This window comes from Gossypium raimondii, chromosome 6 (assembly GCF_025698545.1).
Source record: "Gossypium raimondii isolate GPD5lz chromosome 6, ASM2569854v1, whole genome shotgun sequence".
NCBI lineage: Eukaryota > Viridiplantae > Streptophyta > Magnoliopsida > Malvales > Malvaceae > Gossypium > Gossypium raimondii.
The window spans coordinates 57,936,906-57,957,391 of NC_068570.1; the positions used below are offsets into that span (position 1 = coordinate 57,936,906).

At 30.0% G+C, this 20,486-nt stretch overlaps 1 protein-coding gene across 7 annotated transcripts; it reads right to left on the reverse strand.

Annotated features, from left to right (window-relative positions):
- Positions 1-2,121: 2,121 nt before the first annotated feature.
- Positions 2,122-17,458, reverse strand: LOC105772659 (lupeol synthase). Of its 7 annotated transcripts, XM_012594061.2 has the most exons (17): positions 17,254-17,458; positions 16,890-17,165; positions 16,593-16,790; positions 16,046-16,130; positions 15,779-15,945; positions 15,509-15,697; positions 15,308-15,421; positions 15,057-15,176; positions 14,791-14,913; positions 14,417-14,515; positions 12,859-12,915; positions 12,719-12,765; positions 12,450-12,593; positions 11,611-11,788; positions 11,372-11,452; positions 11,164-11,247; positions 10,445-10,678 (listed from the first exon to the last, which is right to left on the reverse strand). In XM_012594061.2, exons 1-17 carry the CDS (start codon positions 17,452-17,454, stop codon positions 10,517-10,519), a joined length of 2,325 nt encoding a protein of 774 aa, XP_012449515.1. In that variant the 5' UTR covers positions 17,455-17,458; the 3' UTR covers positions 10,445-10,516. The 7 variants fall into 7 exon arrangements, with proteins under 7 accessions (XP_052488681.1, XP_012449515.1, XP_012449516.1 ...); XM_012594062.2 differs by lacking the exon at positions 16,046-16,130 and having other exon boundaries at positions 15,779-15,850; XM_012594064.2 differs by lacking the exon at positions 15,509-15,697.
- Between the last annotated feature and the right edge of the window lie 3,028 nt (positions 17,459-20,486).

The following is a 20,486-nucleotide window of genomic DNA, read 5'->3' on the forward strand; positions in this document are numbered from 1 at the left end:
TTCAAAAAGAAAGGCAATATTTTGTATTTGGAAATTCGAGAAGTTGTACCCTAACTTACTGAGTTTCGATTTTTCTCGCGTTGAACCTAAATAACTGAACATCCTTTTAAAATTAAAATAAATGAGGTTTAAATAAAAAAATAAAAGGCAAGCTTATTCTCAAAATACGAGGCATCGTTTCCTAACTTACGTGATGTGACATTTTGTTACTTCGAGATGAGGAGGCATTTTACACATTTTGATTTATTTGAGTAATTTTAATTAAAAATAATACAATATAAAGAGGGGTCGTATTTTAAATCCTTTTCGAGTTTTTAATTTTTGACATTAAAACACTAATTAATCAACTAGGTACCAATTTTGGGCGTTACGAGGGTGCTAATCCTTCCTCGTACGTAACCGACTCCTGAACCCGTCTTTTGAATTTCGTGGACCAAAATCGTTGTTTTAATAAATCAAGTCGTTTATTAAAAATAATCACTTTTCGAGGTGACCCGATCACACCTCATCAAAAAAATATTAGTGACGACTCCCGTGTTCGTTTTCATTTTCAAAATTAAAGTCGACGACCTTTTATCAAAAAAATGGTTTCGACAGTTACCATGGACCAATTTGCAGTACTGTTTGATGAACTTCGGAAAGATTTCAAAAAGGCGCAAGATCGTTTGGAAAATAAGTTCGACACATTGCAACCTCAAGTCCTTCATCACGAGGTGGTTCAACAAAATTTCAGTCAAACTTTGGCTCAAATGGAAACTAACAATGATAAACCTTGGGAAAGACATAAATGTCATATTTGTAAAAAACCCGCACGGACATGTTGTTTCCAATGTCATTCAACCTTCTATTGTTCATGGACTTGTCAAGAAAGACATTGGTACAAAAAACATAACATTTTCTACGAGCTTAAACGACTTATGGTCGAACAAAGAGAACGAGCTAGCAAGTGCATGTGGTGTAATGCTAAGGATCACAAAGCCTCTGAATGTCCAACATATTCATTTAAGAAAACATTCTTGCAAATCAAGGAATGTAAGTATGACACAGAGCCTATTGAGGAGTCTTCGTCTACTACTATCATTGACGATGATTATATAAATGAGCAAGAAACTTCGAGTGACACCATTTGTGAAGACAGTAAGTGTGATTTTGTTCCTATTGTTGAGTCTAAATCTAACATTGCACCTTGTTTCAAAGTTGATGTCAAAGAAGTTGATAGTAATAGTGCAAGCTATGATGATAGTAATAGTGCAAACTATGATGATAGTGATAGTGAACTTTTTGAACCAGAAAAAGTTAATAGTGAAAATTGTTTCCTAGAATATACAAATTTGGATGAGTTAGACAACTATTCTCCTCATACAGAGTTATGTTATGATGAATTCAAAATTCAAAATTTCTGTGAGGGGTTAAAAGGAAATGAGGATGATTCATGGAAAAAGACTGAGAGAAAAGAGAACTTGAGCGATAAAAGTCAATTTGATGGTCTAACTTTGGTGAGTGAAAATTTCTATGAAGTATAATTAGAGAATTCAATTCACATTGAAAAAGAGAATATAAAGAAAGAGAGAATCTATCTGAAAGAGAAGAATAATTATGTTTTCACTAACCTTAACCTGAATTTGTTTAGTGGACTTGTTTCATTCTTTCAAGAATTTGTTGATCTTTTGCGATGAGCTCTGTTAATAAAAGATTCGATGATGAATCTTTTCAGGGAAAGGCGGAATGATACATGTATGGATGGGTGAAATTTATTAAATTTCACTCATCGAAGCTGCCAATTTTCAGGTTTGAGAAATCAACAGACTTGCAATTTCATTTTGGATGGGATCTAGATATTTCAAGGTTGAGATGTCTTCATTAAAAAAAATAATGTTTTAGTCAATATTTCAATTAAAAAGAATTAAAATTTTGGAATGTTAATGGTCAAATTTAGTTAAAAATAATAATAAGGACCAAATTAAAAAATATATAAACATTAAGAGTTAAATTTGTGATTGTGTTTTATGAAACTTGATTAATCAAAATGAAAATTTTATAATATTATATCAAATTAAAGTTAATGTATCAAATTATACCTTAATCAAATTAATATTTTCGATTTATCCTCTAAAATAAAATGAAGAAAAGAAAGAAGCTATATTAAATATTAATTACCCTTGTAGGACAAGAAAGATAGCTCTCCCTTCAACCATCATCTTCTTTTTGGGTTTTAAGCAAAAACTCAACTCCTTTCCTAATAGCCAAGTAATTTTTGAAGTTCTTTCTTGCAGCCTTAAGACCTAATAGTGCAAACCATGTCCCATAAAAGAAGTAAATTCCCCAACTTCCATACCTATACATTTATATGAAATTTTATCAGAATGAAAATCATATATTTAGAAAGTAAAAATGTGTTTAAAAATAACATACAAAAAATAATAAAATATATGGTTTGAAACTAATTAATAATAACAAATGAAATATATAAGATATTAAAAAATAGATTAAATTGTGAGTAAAACGAAATTTTAAATGCAAAAGTACATCATATAAAAATATTAAATGAATGCAATTTTTATCATGGTGTTGTCATCCATTTTGAGTTGGCGTTAAGTTAACTTATTGCACCAACTCACGCAATAGCATTATTCATACTAAAAATTCTATCACATGCATTTGGAGTAACTCGTGAAATTATTTCTTTGAGGAATTCATAAGGGCCATTACCAAGAACCATCGGGGTATTGTACATCTTTGGTTGTCCTGCGAATGCTCATGATGATAATGGAAAATTGGAACCGAGATCCATTAAATGTGTTTTTCTTGGTCATAAAGCTAGTGTAAAAGGGTATCAGTTATGGTGTCCTGAAAATAGAAAATTTGTGATTAGCAGAGATGTTGTTTTTGATGAAACTGCTATGCTACCTAACTTATCTCTTAAAGACTCTTCCAATAAAGAAAATCAAAAGTAGGTGGAGCATCAGATTAATCCAGAATCTACAATAGAGTCGACTACTGAAGCCAGTACAAAAATTCAAAATAAATTTGCTTCTTCATCACAATACTATATCGCCAAAAATAGAACTAGAAGAGAAATTAAACTCCAAAGAAGTATGTCGAGGCTGATCTAGTTGTTTATGCCTTAAATGTGGTTGAAGATATAGATGCAAATCAAGAGCTATCTAATTATTTTGAGGCGATAAGTTGTTAAGACTCAGAAAAGTGGATGTTTGCTATGCAAGAGAAGATGAAATCACTACACAAAAATAAAACATGAGGTTTTGTGAAACTTCCTAAAGGTAAAAGGGTTATTCGTTGTAAATGGGTGTTTAAGAAGAAAGAGGGGACTCCAAGAGTTGAAAAACCCAGATATAAAGCAAGGCATATTGCAAAGGGTTACAGTCAAATTTCAGGAGTGGACTTTACAGATCTGTTCTCCCCAGTTGTGAAGCATAGTTCGATTTGAGCTTTGCTTGGTATTGTGGTCATGCATCATTTAGAGCTTGAGCAGTTAGATGTAAAAACTATATTTTTACATAGAGAACTTGAGAAGGATATTTACATGCAACAACCAGAGGGTTTTATAGTCTCAGAAAAAGAGGACTATGTTTGCTTGCTGAAAAAGTCCCTTTACGGTTTGAAACAGTCACGAAGACAGTGGTACAAGAGGTTTGATTTCTTTATGACTTCTCATGATTTTAAAAGAAGTAGCTTTGACAGTTGTGTTTACTTTAAGAAAAATAATGATGGTTCTTTTGTGTATCTACTCCTTTATGTTGATGACATGTTGATAGCAACGAAAGATAAATGAGAGATAAGAAAGGTCAAAGCCCAACTAAGTGAAGAATTTGAGATGAAAGATTTGGGACCAGTAAAGAATATACTTGGTATGGAGATTCTCAGAGATAGAAAAGTAAGTAAATTGTACCTAAGTCAAAAGGGGTACATTGAGAAAGTTCTTTGCAGATTCAATATGCAGAATGCTAAGCCTGTTAGTACTCCTTTAGCAGCCCATTTCAGACTTTCATCGACTTTGTCTCCACAATCAGATGATGAGATTGAGTACATGTCACATATTCCATACTCTAGTGCAATGGGATCTCTCATGTATGCCATGGTTTGTTCACATCCAGATTTATCATATGCAGTCAGTGCAGTTAGTAGATACATGGCGAATCCCGTTACAGAACATTGGAAAGTAGTTCAGTGGGTTTTAAGATACATACGAGGTACTACCAATCTTTGCTTATGGTTTGGAAGAACTAGAGATGGTGTCATTGGGTATGTTGAAGCTGATTTTGTTGGAGACCTCGATAGAAGAAGATCTCTCACAGGTTATGTCTTTACATTCGAAGGTTGTACAATCAGTTGGAAAGCGACTTTGTAAACTACAGTCGCTTTGTCTACCACTGAAGCTGAGTACATGGCGATTACTGAGGCTTGTAAAGAAGCTATTTGGTTAAAAGGACTCTTTAGTGAACTCAATGAAGACCTCCAAACCAATACAGTATTTTGTGACAGTCAGAGTGTCATCTTCCTTACAAAAGATCAAATGTTTAATGAGAGAACAAAACACATTGATGTTCGGTATCATTTTGTTCGTGATATTATTGCTCGTGGTGATATTGTTGTGAGCAAAATTAGTACTCATGAAAATCCTCCAGATATGATGACTAAGTCACTTCCTATAACCAAGTTTGAGCATAGCTTAGACTTGGTTGGTGTTCATTGTTGAAGTTAAAACCTTAAGGGGTTTTATGGAAGAGGTGGAGAACTTGTTCGTTGAGAGTTCGGGAGGAAGAACTTGTTCTTTAAGAATTTGTGTCAAGGTGGAGATTGTTAGAATTAAGTGACCCGAATCCTTATTTAAATCAAATACAGTGGTAAAATAAAATAAAAGTAAAATCCCTATAGAATTATATTCTTTTTATTTTATTTTTAGAATAAGGTTTTTTAAACCTTATTAAAATTCATCTATTTGATATTGATTAGAATAAGGTGTTTCAATCTTACTACACTCCTATTAGAATATGGTTTTACAAGCCTATAAATAGACATAGTCTACTCCTCTTGTAATTATTTGAATTCGACATAGTGAATTTTCTTCTTCACCGCCCGTGGTTTTTTTCTCGAAAGGGTTTCCACGTAAAATCTGTGTGTTCTTTATTTTTTTCTTTGTGATATATTTCCATTATCGACATTCTATTTTAACATATATATATTTATATTTATTACTTGATGATAGTAAATATAATGGAGAATTTCTTTGCGATGCTCTGTAGAGAATATAGTATTGAGATGACCTGTGATATATAGAGACATGATCGAAGGAGGAAAACAAAACATGGGGCCAGAATTCTCAGTTGGCCAATGGCCATGTTTTGATTGTAGAGCTAAAAACAAGTGGACACTTCTCCTCATTGCTGTAGTTGTAACTTCATATGTCACTTCTTCACCATCCTCTATCTTTGGTTGGGGAATGGTTTGTTGCATCTTCTTCTCTCTTAGAAACTGCATTCATCAAATATATAAATAATGATAAATAAGTCTATTTAATTCTTTTATATTATAAAATGTTACATTCAGGAAAATGATGTACCTGCATTTGCCAAAGGAGATCAGAACTGGGTTGAACACTGTACCGATTGCTGTAGAAATTAAGACGAGCTTCTTCAACCTCATTTCGTTCTTCAGCTATGCCTGCATTTGAATCGAACTCCCATTTTTGCCTTCAAACTTTAAGCAGTACAATCAGAAACTTGCCATTATAGAAAAGAATGGTTGGTACTGTAAAGGTAGGGATTATTGCCACCTTCCCCTATCTTAAGCCTCCACATTTTCTTCCTATTCATGAACAAAATCCTCATCTTATAGGCTTTACACCACAACCACCATTATTGAATGTAAGGTAAAATATTAGACTTCACACCACAATCATTAATTGTCATTATTAAATATGAAAGATAAAATTTAAGGGGAGGGTAGACTAGGCTGGGCTAGTAGTTAGGCTTGAAGGTAGATTTGAAATTTGATAGAATATGAGTAAAAATACTAGGCCTAAAAATTGGTTTCAGTTAAAAAATTAGGCTTATTTAAATATGGTCTCGGTTCGAGCTTGAACATTCAAGGCCCAAGCCTGAGTCAATCCCTAAATTAAACAATTTCTTTATTTAGTACATTGATCCTTAAAAATCCCTAAATTATGCTAATATCTCTTTCGAGCATAAAAGCAACTGACTCTAGGTTTATTAATTGAAATTTCTTTTTAATTAAAACCCCTATTATAACATTAACTCATGTTATGGATTTTTCTATTAGATTTGACTCTAATCTGGTAGGTTTATGTCATCCTATTTCTAGGATCGCATGCAACTCCGCTCAACTATACAAGATCTACTCTTAAATAGGGTCTATTCAACCACTGATTTAAGCACATCAAATATGGATTAATAGTCTATAAATATCAAACCAAGAATTAAACACACATAATCTAGAACAAGAAATTAAATATTTATTGTGTAAAATAAAAATCAAATTAAAAAATCCATCATAAGGTTCATCTCTCCTAGGTATTTAGAAAATTAGTTAATGCTAGGTATTTAGAAAATTAGTTCATGCTTGAAAATAGAAACACCCAAGACTTAGTATAACCAAAAGAAATAAAGAAACTCATGATAACTTCCTTAGAAATCAATTGGGAATCTTCAATCTTGATAGAAATCTGCTCCAATGGTGTTTTTCAAGTTATTTTCTTGAATATTCTATGACGACTCACTCCTATCTTCTTATTTTTGTCATATATACGTCTTAGAATGCCTGAAAAATCTAAAAGTCGTGATTTTTTGCACTTCGATGTGCAATTCTGCAAAATCGACACGATCTACCACATGTATGTGGTTTGGCCGTGTGGAATGGTTCAGCCCGTGTGGCTCTTGCAGCTTGATCCGACACTCCGATTTTTGCTCGTTTTTCACTCATTTTTCTCCCAAGTGCTCTATTAAGCATTAAAACATGAATTTAAATGATTATGAGTATAAAGTTGACAATTAACATCAAATAATCACCCAAAAACATATTAAAAATGTGGTTAAAATATATTATTTTAGCACTTATCATGATGTTATCAAACTTTTTTAAATGAAATAGAGGAAAAAAATTCAAAATGCTAATACTATTAAATTATTTAGTAGTTTCGATGGCCTGTGCTATGCACATGATGTTATCTAATAAACTAATTTAATTATTTTCAAAAAAATATAATTAAAATCATTTTTATTATATTGTATTAATTAAAAAAATTGATAAAATTTATTAATTAATTTGATGTATTTTCGATTAGATATTAACTTGTAATTAGTTTTCAGTATAAACATATATGAGTAATTATTTGGTAAATTGGCGGTACAAAATTTTAACTTCACAAACGGGATCCCGAATCTTTACCAAGAAAAGGTAAGTAAATCTCGTTCCGATGCTTAGATCTCAAATCTTTGTAGAATTCCTATCCAGTGCTAATCTTACGTTCGATTAATAATCTTTTACGATTCTTCCCGAAACTTTCGATAATCTTGATAAATCTTGAAATAAATCATTAACTCGTGTATAAATGTCATTTGAAGGACCTAATTTAGGACTATCAGATCCTAATCAGGCGTAAGGAACTTTAATTGGACTCCTGACGAAAGGTGTGTGTTCCTTTACAAGTGAATTTGGGCAAATCGTATCTAGAAATAGTCACACGGCCTCCCACACGGACATGTGGACCACACGCCCCCCCACACGGCCATGTACCTTGGAAACAAAACTAACGTGAAAGTGGAGGGGAAAAGAGAGAAAGAATGGACAGTTGAGGGAGAGAATTTTGGGGGATAAGGCAAAATATTTTTAAAAAAATAAAAACAAAAGCTTATTTATCCAAATCCTATTAGATTTCCAAAATTTGAATTTAACTCAAATTCTGACCACATAGCCTGCACAAACAGGGAATAGCAAAAATATTTTCTCTCCGCATGCAAAATATCCAAACATATGACTTCTAGGTAAGCTAAAACCTTACCACTAAACCAGCAAACTCATCCTTATTAACTAACACTCAAAATTAAAAGATAAGTGAGATGTTCTAAGTCAAGAGTTGGAACAAAAATTAATAAAAATTCAAGGGGACAAATTTGAACACAAGACCTCTCACACACAAACACTACACTTAACCACTAAACTAGATAAATTCACTTTCCAAAATTTCACAATATTTATTTAAAAATAGGGCATGACCACTCTCTCGGTTCACTAACCCAGTTTCTACTAACCCGGTTTTTGGGATGTGACACAACTTCTCACTCAGTAAGTTGCAACCTCATTTTTATACATTAACTAAATCAATCTCTCCACTAAGATTTCATTTTGAAAGCTTAGTTACAAACTGAACAGAAATAATCGTTTGTTTACAAAAATATCTGCATTAACACAAGTTTCTCGCAATGAATAAGATATGAGCTCTCAATCTCGTACGTAAATAATAAACAAGCCTTTTTTAAATAGTCATATACTGGCTTGTCAAAACTTCAATCAGTGAACTTACATCTCCTTGAATTAAGCTTTAGTAAGTCGTCAATATGAAAACAAATAATAGAGATGTTCTAGGAATAACTTTTTTCAAAAAACGGATCTCTTCAATTAAGGAAACTTATCACGTCAAAAGTCTTCAAAGAATCCAAGATTTTGTTCACATGTTCATCCAATAAATTACTGCTAACATCCTCAATATTAGGGGTGAGTGTTCAATCGAATCAAGTGAAAATATTTTGAGTTAATCGAGTTGGCGAGTCCTATTTTATCATCGTAACTCGATTTAATTTTTTTTGAATTGAGTTGAGTAAAATGAAATTCGAGTCGAATCAAGTGAAATTTTTCGAGTTAACTTAAAAAAGTAAACATGTCAAATTAAAATCTTGTTACAATATAACTAATTATATGTTAGAGCACATAAAATTGAAACCATATATATTTGAAAACTTTTCAAAAAATAAAATAAAAATAAGATACTTTAGTATGATAAACTTGAATATTTAATTAATTTATTTATGTCCCAAAATTATTATTTTAGAAAATTTTAAAATTTTAACTTTCTTTATATATTCTTTAAAAAATTAAAATTTTTATACTTTTTAGAAATATAAATTTTGGAATTTTATAATTATTTTGAATTTTTTTAAAAAAGAATTTTGTTGAGAGAAACCAATTTGTTCATTTTCAAAATTGAAGGGACCAAAGGGATATCCACACCAATCTGTTATTCGAATTGTAAAGTTCAACTTAGAGGTGACCATGGGCCGGGTCGGGTTCAAGCCTAACAAAATTTTAGGCCTGGGCAAAAAAAATGGGCCTAAAATTGTCCGGATAAAAATGCCAAAACTCGGGCCCAGCTTGGCTTGCCGGTTTTAAAATTTTTATATCATTTTTATACATATATATTTTTTAAAAATATAATACATCAAAAACACTAAAAATATTAAAATAAATATTTCCCAAACAAATTGTAAATAAATTTTAAAAAAAGTCTTTATACTTAAATAACACTAAAATAGGTGCAACTTAACAAGCAAATGCCTTTAAAATAGTAGCAAAATTAACAATAAAATAAGAGTTATACAATATCCGAATTAAAAAAAAATGGTAGCACATAATAGTGAAATAATAGCAAAACAGTAGGAAAATAATAGCAAAACAACAATTTTTTCTTTTTTGCAAATTTGGTCCAGGCTCGGGAAAAAAATTACCCGAGGCCCGATCCATCTTCTAAACATGTTTTTTGTTCCCAAGCCCATTTTTCAGGCCTATATTTTTGCCTAAACCCTCCCACATTTTGGGTAGGCCTTCAGGCTGGGTGATCCGGCCCATGGACAGGTCTAGTTCAATTAGACCCAAACTCGAAACTCGAATTACTTAATAGAGTTGACTCGAATAATTTCAAGTAATTTGATTCGCTTAACTCGAAAATTGATTTTTTTTTCAATTTTTTGAATAGAATCGAGTTTTACTCACCTCTACTCAATATAATGTAAGACAATATCCAAAAAAATTTAATAAAAAAATGTCAACATAGCACAACAACCCAATTCTAGAGCTAGATGCAACTAACATTAAGATGAAATGCAACTAACATTAGGTTTCATCTTAATCCCATTTCTTCGTCTGTTATAACTTCTAAGTTGTTTGAATTTGACAATTCTTTTTATATTCTTGTTGTTGACCCTATATTTTGACTAAAGAAATTTAAGATATTTATAGAGAAAAATAAGATCATGGTTTTTATATTGTGTTACTTTGTCTTTGCTTTATCTGGCATTTAATTAAAATAAAAAGTTGTAAAGATCATTTATTTATTTGGCATTTATTTTATTTATTCCAAAACGACAATTCAACATTTGAAAACTAGAAAAGTTAAGTAAAAAGATCATCATAGTGGATCAAAAGTTATTCATTGATGCCCAATGGCAAAAGTTATGCAACTATAATATAGAGAGACATGAGTTTATTATATATAATCCTCCAATAGATCATTTTTGATTATGCAAAAGCATACATATTTGGAAGGCCAAACATGATTGCGATACTCAGCCAGAGCCCACAGAGGGAAAATACTCCTATATAATGCAAAGTGTAGCATACAGTTCCTCATGAAAACTGCAGTCAGTCCCTGCCAAATTCCATAATAATAAAAAAATTAACATATAAATTTTCTTTCCTTTTTCATTTTCCCTTTCTCTTAATGGTATAATATATGATAAAAGTATCATAGAGGTCTTTATACTAAGAGCTAGATTGTATTTTTGAAAAAATGGACAAATTGATCCATGTACATTACGTAAAAGAGCAAATCAATCATTTTGTTAAACATTCTATCTATTTCTACTTGTTAAAAATTGGTCATTGTACGTTAGCATAAGGTACACGTGACATATCACGTGTAACTACCTGGTTATTCTATCAGCTACAATAATTTTTAACACTAGAAATGGATAAAATTTTTAACAAAAAGGATCAATTTACTCTTTAATCTAATATATATGAATTAATTTACCTATTTTTGAGTAAATGAGACAAAAATTTAATCTGACTTCTAATACATAGGCCTTCTTATATAATACTTTTACCTATAATATATGCATGGAAAACAATTACCTGCTGGGGAAAATCACCGTTTGGCAACTGAGAATTTATCAACAATTTTGCAGCTCGATGCAAAGGTGTAGGATCCCTCTCAGCCTATTGTGGGGATTAAGAAATCAACGTATAGCAATCATTCAAGAATACAATATATATATAGTTTATTTGTTAATTTGGGTACATTAAAATTATAAAATCATTGTTAATTGCAAGTAAAGCATACCTGGCCGCCAATAATTAAACCCATCAAAGCCTGTGCAGTATTTACCAAATTCGATTCTTTTCCTTCGATGGGCGTATATACCTTTTATCAACAAGGCAAATAAAACTATTCATAATTACATATATATTGTTTCCGAAGAGATTCATGATTCCAAAGGGTAAATTTCAAATTTACACAAATTAATATTTTAGATTTATCCTCTAAAATAAAATGAAGAAGCTATATTAAATATTAATTACCCTTGTAGGACAAGAAAGATAGCTCTCCCCCCAACCACCGTCTTCTCTTTGGGTTTTAAGCAAAAACTCAACTCCTTTCCTAATAGCCAAGCAATTTTTGAAGTTCTTTCCTGCAGCCTTAAGACCTGATAGTGCAAACCATGTCCCATAAAAGAAGCAAATTCCCCAACTTCCATACCTATACATTTATATGAAATTTTATCAGAATGAAAATCATATATTTAGAAAGTAAAAATGTGTTTAAAAATAACATACAAAAAATAATAAAATGTATGGTTTGAAACTAATTAATAATAACAAATGAAATATATAAGATATAAAAAAATAGATTAAATTGTGAGTAAAACGAAATTTAAATACAAAAGTACATCATATAAAAATATTAAATGAATACAATTGTTATCATGGTGTTGTCATCCATTTTGAGTTGGCGTTAAGTTACACCAACTCACGCAATAACATTATTGATACTAAAAATTCTATCACTTGCATATTGGTGTGGGAACTAGTACTTAAAACGCAAAGTGGTAGTTTTTGGTAATTCCTTAACTGAGTTGGGACTTGATTGATGAATAACACCAATTCAGTAAAGTTTCATATAAAAATTAAAATTGTTTTAGTTCAGATGATAAAATAAAAAGTTTCATTAATTTTTATTAATTCATAAAAATATAAAAAATCAAAAACACCAACAAAATCATATAACTTACTTTCCAAATAAAATCATACTTTAATAATTCTCTAACAGAGTTTTATAAATAGTATATATATACATGCATTTGTAGGAATTGGTGAAACCTGATTAAATTATTTGTTGAGGAATTCATAAGGGCCATTACCAAGAACCATCAGGGTATTGTACATCTTCAATGAACTTTGCAGCTTTTCTGATGCAATTTTCAATCTCTATTTTTCTATGCCCTGGGTATAGTTTCTTGAAAATAGCTAGTGCCTGGATTGATGATGAAGTGCACTCTACATGCCTGGATTTTACAATTATTTTTCCTTCTCATTAGTGTAAACTTTATAAACCAGTTTTCCATAACAGTGTATAATTATAATTAATGAAATTAATTAAAATAAAATAAAATAAGCATAGGAAACTTACTCATATTCTTTGGTCAGATCCTCAAGAAACTCAATTGGATTCAACCACTAAAAGGATAATTTTAAGGTGAAAAAAATGGTTTATTAAATTCATAGGAAATTATATAATATCGAAGACAAGTACAAATATTGAAATATTACCTCCCACCAGAATGCACCTCCTGCTGGTTCCCAAGCTGGATAACCACCATTTTTACTCTGCAATCATTTCTAAAATAGATTATACTTAAAGCATAGGGATACTAAGATTAAATTGATGTGTTAATCCCATACAATACAAAAATTTGTTGGCAAATAACAATAAGGACAATTTAAACCATTCTAGATTTAAGTTTTACCTCCATGGAAATATAAATAATTTGAAATTCAACATATATTTTTTTAATATTTTCTATATCTATACTTCTATCTTAATTGAGTTGGTCTCACAGATTAACATGTAACACTCCAAAATTCTTGTTTTTGAATTGTTAAGTGGTTAATTGTTGTGGCTATGGGGGAGTGATTTTGAGTTCAAATCCTTTCCTCTGATTTTTTTTTTGGTTCCAACTCCTATCTTTGGATATTAAAATTAAAAATTATTTTCGCTCAATTGATAAGTTTGTCGGCCCAAAGGTCTATTAAAATCCTTGTGCGTGAAAAACATAAATATTTTACTAATTCCCAATCTGTGCCGCCCATGTGGTAGAGGTTGAATGAAATTTGAATTCTAAATAATCTGATAAGTTGTCATAAAATGAATTAGGTTAAGACGGTTTTTAAAAAAAAAAATTAAATTAGAAAAATTCCCCCAAAATTTCACCACTCTCTCATGTTTCTCACTCTCTCTCCCTCTTTTCACGTTCAGTTTTTTTTTTTTTTTTCAATTTTGTGACCGTTCCATATTTTGGTTTTCCTTCTACTATCACTTTTCCTTCCTTCTTGTTTCATCTTCTTGCTGCCTTTTTGTGTTGCTGGACTATTTGATTAAGGTACGTCTGTTTAATGCGGTTCTTCGAAAATAGCTTCTGTTTACTACTTTAGGTGTTACTTAAATTCAAGTCACGTTAGTCGTTGTTTGTAATTCACAAAAAATAAAAAGATGTTGTTCTTGTTTCTTGTGGAAGGTTTGGAAGTGTTTGTGTTTGTAAGAATCGTTTTAATTGATGGTTTGGGTGTACTATTAGGAGAGGCTGGTGAATCACACTAACAAAAAAGTTTCTAATAGTCGGTGACCATTTATATGGTTTACCCATAAATAAATTATACTATTATGAAGGTACTTTTGTCTTTCTATATGTTTAATAAAATCAATAAAAATTACATTTGATGAGATCTGAACCTATGCCATTAATTTCTATTAATTTTTCTTTCCTACATCAACCCGTGTCTTATTCTAATGTTTTTACACATTTCAATTTTGTTACACATTATTTCACCCTCATTGTTTGTATATCTATACTTATATTTAAACTCTTAATTGAGTAGGTATCACAGTCAACCAGTCACCAACTTGGTTAAGAAAATTATGAAAATACTCTTTCATATATAAATAAATTATATTATTATGAGGGTACTTTTATCTTTTTATACTTTTAATAAAACTAATAAAAATTACATATGATGAGATTTAAACATATGCCAGCAATATTTATAATTTGCTAATATTTCCTAATTGCAATTAATGTTGTTTTTAACTTAGACATTCTATATATGGTACCTGTAAGGATAAAAGAACATTGACAGCATCATAAAATTGCTCTTCTTCCATTTTCTCACCAACCATTTCTGGTGCCATCATTGCAAAATTTACACAACACTGCAAAGTAAGGACCATATTTTAAGCAATAATTCCTATTGCGGATTATTAAAACTTGAAATGTTGTGATTAATTTAGACTTGTGATTAAGTCATTTGTCTAAACATGAAAATTCATTAATATTTGAAAAATAATATTAATCGTGTTGAAAAAAATGAGTATTTTAGGATCTAACATTAAAGGTTTGAACTCAACTTAGATACCACATATGAACCAATTTGAATATAACCAACTTCATGAACACTTCTTATTTAATTGAATGAAACAAAATTTACCTTCAAACTTTCTGCAGTACAATCAGAAACTTGCCATCCATGGTCTTGATCAGCGAATGTCCATGATCCTTTAGAAATGTGTCTAAACATTCTTTTAAAGTCTCCTGGAGGATTATCCCTAACCTTAAAATTTCAACCAATATTTGAACCATCAATTCCGAGAATATTGGTGAAATTAATCACAACTTTGTGCTGTGTGGTGAAAAAGAAAGTAGTTAAGAAACTATATATAATGTTTAGAGTTTTGAATCTAAGGTTCATACAACCTGTGAGTTCTTTAAGAAATTATGCCCCTTCATCAGAGTTGGTCCAATTTCATCATATAAATTGGTAGCAAGCAAAGCTTGGAGAAGGAGACTAGCATCCCAACTTTGACTTGCAACACCCTTCATGGTGAAATATTGAAAAAAAGAGAGAGCATAAACTAATTAGCTAAAATAGTAATCAACAATCAAAGTCAATAATTTAATGAATGTTTAACTAATTCAACAATTTTAGTGCTTTATAATTAACAAACCTGCAGCTTCATTCCATCTTCTCCAACCCACAAACAGTCAACAACCCTGGCAAGATGCTTCTTAAAATAAATTCCATTTGGATCTTCAACCCAGCAAGCAAGCATACATAGAGGCTGCCCAATGTATTATATCAAGTGTATTAGCAAGCATTATATGTTGCCAAATATTATTCAAAATTATTTATACTTCAATTGTATTACCTTTTCCACACATCCAATGGTAATATAGCGACTGTTTTCATCTTCATAGTGAATGAGATCCATTGCTACTTTAAGAGCTTTTTTTCTCAATTTATTAAACGGCCAACGATTAAGGAGAGGCTCTGAAAATAAGTAGAGACTATCCCAAAGCAATATTTGAAGCAATGTATGAGGATAGTGGAGATCTTCCTGCATGCAATGAATAAAACATTCTTCTTTCACATTTTCTAGATATAAATATTGTATCAAACATATATAGATTATAATTACCTTTGCACATAAATGCCTCTTTTTGCTCCAATCGATTTCATCATATGGTTCAGTGTGGAGTTCTTGTCTTAACTGTAAAATCAGAGGTGTGATTGGACCCACGAATTTTCTTCCGTACAAATATGACATTGGCAGGTAAGTTAATCGGCAATAACAAAGCATCTTTGCTGCATTGCAGTATCTTCATCACTAATATATATACGTACACACACGTGTATATATATATATATATATATAAACAAATCATTTATATGGTTTGTTGCAAACCTGGATTAATGGGAAAATAAGAAGGAAAGAGCCAAAACTCTGGAGGCATTGGGTGGCAGCCTGACCATTCATAAACACCCAATATCTACGTACAACAGAATTAATATATATATAAAAATTGTTGGGTTATATTAAGTTGTAATTGTATTTAGTTCAAATTAAAAGTGATCTAATATAGTTAAAGTAAACTATGCTTATATTTGTAGACAGTGATATAATTAATTTGATTGATCATGGGTTAATTAGAAATTAAGGTTAATGTGTAAAATTATATATTAAAGTTATGGTCTCAAATTAAACATACATGATTTTTCTAACTTCCTATCATCAAAAAATAAAAAATGGGATCTTCTCTAAAATATTTATTTGTTTGTCATTTGAAAACCTTGAAGATTTTAATATATGAGTAAATTTAGGTATGTTTCCGCATCTAATTTTTATTCTGAACAATCTGATATAATAGGTATTAGTTTATTAAGTTTTATATCATTCATTCATTGATTTGTGAAGATTAAGTTTTCTAGTAAATAAAAGAAAGACGACATACTGAAAGCCAAGTCTTGCCCCAAGAGGAAATGGTAGTGACAGCCCCACGATCGAGAATCCACTTTCGAGCTCTCTCGCAAGCATTGTTAAGGCCACCATCAGGTCCTACTCCCAATAAACGCATACAAATGTAATTGAGAGTTGTGCAAAACATTGTACTGTGAACCCCTATGGATAATCCCCATCCTCCATCCTCGTTCTGCCACGCCAAAACCAACTTTCTTTATTAAATATTATCAATCCACCGTTTAATACATATATAGCTAAACTTATACACATACATATATAAATTTATTACCTGGTGGCAGTAAATATAACGGAGAATTTCTTTGCGATGCTCTCTAGAGAATATAGTATTGAGATGTCCTGTGATATAGAGAGACATGACCAAAGGAGGAATATAATACATGGGGCCAGAATTTTCAGCTGGCCAATGGCCATGTCTTGATTGTAGTGCTGAAAACAAGTGGACACTTCTCTTCACTGCTGCAGTTGTAACTTCATATGTCACTTCTTCACCATCCTCTATCTTTGGTTGGGGAATGGTTTGTTGCGTCTTCTTCTCTCTTAGAAACTACATTCATCAAACATATAAATAATGATAAATAAGTCTATTTAATTCTTTTATATTATAAAGTGTTATATTAAGGCAAATGATGTACCTGCATTTGCCAGAGGAGATCAGAACTGGGCTGAACATTGTACCGATTGTTGTAGAAGTTAAGACGAGCTTCTTCAACCTCAGCTCGTTCTTCAGCTGTACCTGCACTTGGATCGAACTCCCACGTTTGTCTTCCCAGAAAATTGTTGGTACTGTAAAGGTAGGGATCATTGCCACCTTCCCCTATCTTAAGCCTCCACATTTTCTTTCTTAATTTTTCACGAACAAAGTCCTCATCTTATAAAGACTTTACACTACAACCACTACTTGCCATTATTAAATGAAAGATAAAATTTAAGAGGGAGGGGTGGAACTATTAATGGGCTGGATCACCCATAAGCACACTTAAAATTTGGAAGAGTTTAAATAAAATAAAGTAGGTCTAAAAATAGATTTGAACAAAAAAAATAGATCTATTTAAAATATGGTCTGAGCTTGAGTTTGAACATTAAAGGTTCGTGCTTGACTCGATCTAATTTTTAAGTTTATAATATTTTATATTATGTTATTTTAATTAAATAACATATTATGTAATTTATAACACATAAGAACTAAATCTATATTAATATATTATACTACTAGACAACCGATATATATATAATACTATTATAATGTAAACATTAAAAAATATTAAAATAATTATATATTAAATTTAATTTAATCTTTTTTTAAAATAATATGTGCAGGCTTAAATAGGCTTAGGTTAGCTATTTACAAAATATGGACGGGCTTAAACAAAAATTTAAGCCCATATTTCATGCAGGACTGAACATGTGCAAGCATAAAACGTATTAATATCATACTTAACCCCGACCCATAAACACCTCTATAGCGAGGACTTTTAAAGTCCAAATAAATAAATAGCTAAAGCCTTCTTGCAAGAATACTCATATTTTATAGTAAAATCATAACTTGAAACTAATTTTTATTAAGAAAATATTACTATTGACAAAAATCTTGAATAATAAAAATACAACGATATAGAATATAGTACAAATGATAAATAATATACGCAACTGATGCACAAATGGTTTGTTTGCAAAATAATTCTAAAAGATGAGAAAGACAAATTGATGGTACTTGCAATATTAGAAGCATTCAAAAATAAACTAGAGATGCATTACATTGACCACACTATTAAAAATTGTATTCCAACCTACTGTCATGAAACCAACCTAATGATAAATTCCGGTCAACTAAAAAACCACTTTCAAGAGCCTCAAAAAATCTACCACACCAATGATACATAAAAAGTCAAATTTCAAATGATCTATCCTTCTCGTCATTATCTCGAAACCTAATTTTAAAATCATTATTCTGTTTTATCGTGATAAAAACCTTCACGAATTATTTCTAATATATCTAGTGTGACCCTTATATTGGAAAATATTTTATATATACCAGAAAGTCGTTAGAAATTATAAATTAGAACTTAAACCATGATAAGTTTTAGAGAAAATAGAGTAGAAAAATATCGAAAAGTGTGGATAAAAATCACAATTGTGTAAACTGAAATTAAAAATTAAAGAATACTTCTAGAAAAGCACAATCATTTTCTTTTCTACAACTACACACAAGTGTCATTCAAAACATCTCACTCAATTAATTAGATTTGACGGTTGATTAATAATCTAGGTACATAATGAACGATTATCTAAGACGTGTCTAAATATTTTCTTTCTTTTTAGCATTTGGATAATTATACTTTTATCAATTTAACTTTTATTTTAATTAGTTTGGCAATATTATCAATTAAATTCAGTAATTAATATTTTAAAAAAATTAAATTATTTTTAATGGAAATATTAAATAAAACATTAATATCTTTTATGATGTTGGTGTAGCAATTTGATGGTAATTCACGTGTACTTTATGTTAACATGACACAATTTATTTTATATGTCACGTTAATAAATAATTTAAAAATTATAAAATATTCAAACATGCAAATTTCAAAAAATTGAATTCAAAGAAAAAGTTTCATGAATTACGTGTGTATGTCATTCAGGGTTGTCGTGTTTAAAATTAACATTTTGTCAATATTTTCGTTAAAAAATCAATTTGACTCTTTTGAAATATTGATGGTCAAATCCAACTTCCTTTTAAAGGTTAATGGCCAAATTGAACTCAAGAAAAAGTTTAAGAGACAAATTGACAAAAATTTTATATGTTAAAGGTTAAATTTATCATTATATCATTTTTAAATAATATAATAGTAATAATAATCAAGTTTCAATTATAATCTCCATGCATAAATTTGAGATTTAATAATCTTTTGATATAATTTGATACCTCAATTTTATAATGACATTAATTAGTTTTAATACTTTATTTTAATTAAAATAGTTATATGAATTTTTAAGAATCGTTAACACGAATCGTTAACACTTTTAAAAATCTTTGTTAAATTTAAATTATTATAATATTACATTTTTGTTATATAAATATTAAAGAAAGTTTTTCTTGATTTTAAATGTCGAACAACAAATTTAACAGAAAATTTTAATAGTGCTAATAATTAAATTTAAATATTTCAATAAAAATAATAATAATAAATTCTAAATAATGAAAAGTACAAACGCTTGAAGGATATTTTAATGTAATTTATTACTCTATTTTTTTGGCCCAACACTTCAACAGTGATAATAATAAATAAACAACTACCTTTACCATTTAGATTTATTAAAAGAGACTTAAAATATAATCAACAACTCATTAAATGGGGATATAGGTCAACTAGTGATAATAATAGATAAACAATTGTCCTTATCATTTTAGATTTTTAAAAGAGACATTAAAATATAATGAACAACAACTCTATTTCGAAGTAATATTATAAGAGTTAAATGTCTTAAATGTTTTCATTTAATTCTCAAATTAAAGAGTTAAATGTTAACCACATTACGAAACTTTAAATATCTCGAATTAAAGAGTTTATGAGTTGCCTATGGTGTTGTGTCTGACACCATTCTCTCAAATGGTATCATATCCCACGATACAGTGTAAGAAAATATTTTCTATTTGCATAATTTGTAACACCTTTGAAACTGTTATACTGTGAAAACAATAATAAATCGAGATGGAGTACAATTGATTTCTCTATAAAGTAAAATAAGGAAATGAAAGTGATAAAAGAGAAGGTTGAGAAGTATGTTGAGGTATACTAAAGTAAAGTAAGGATTAAATTGTAAATATGTAAAAAGTTTTGAGGTTCAAGTATAATTATTTGAAATT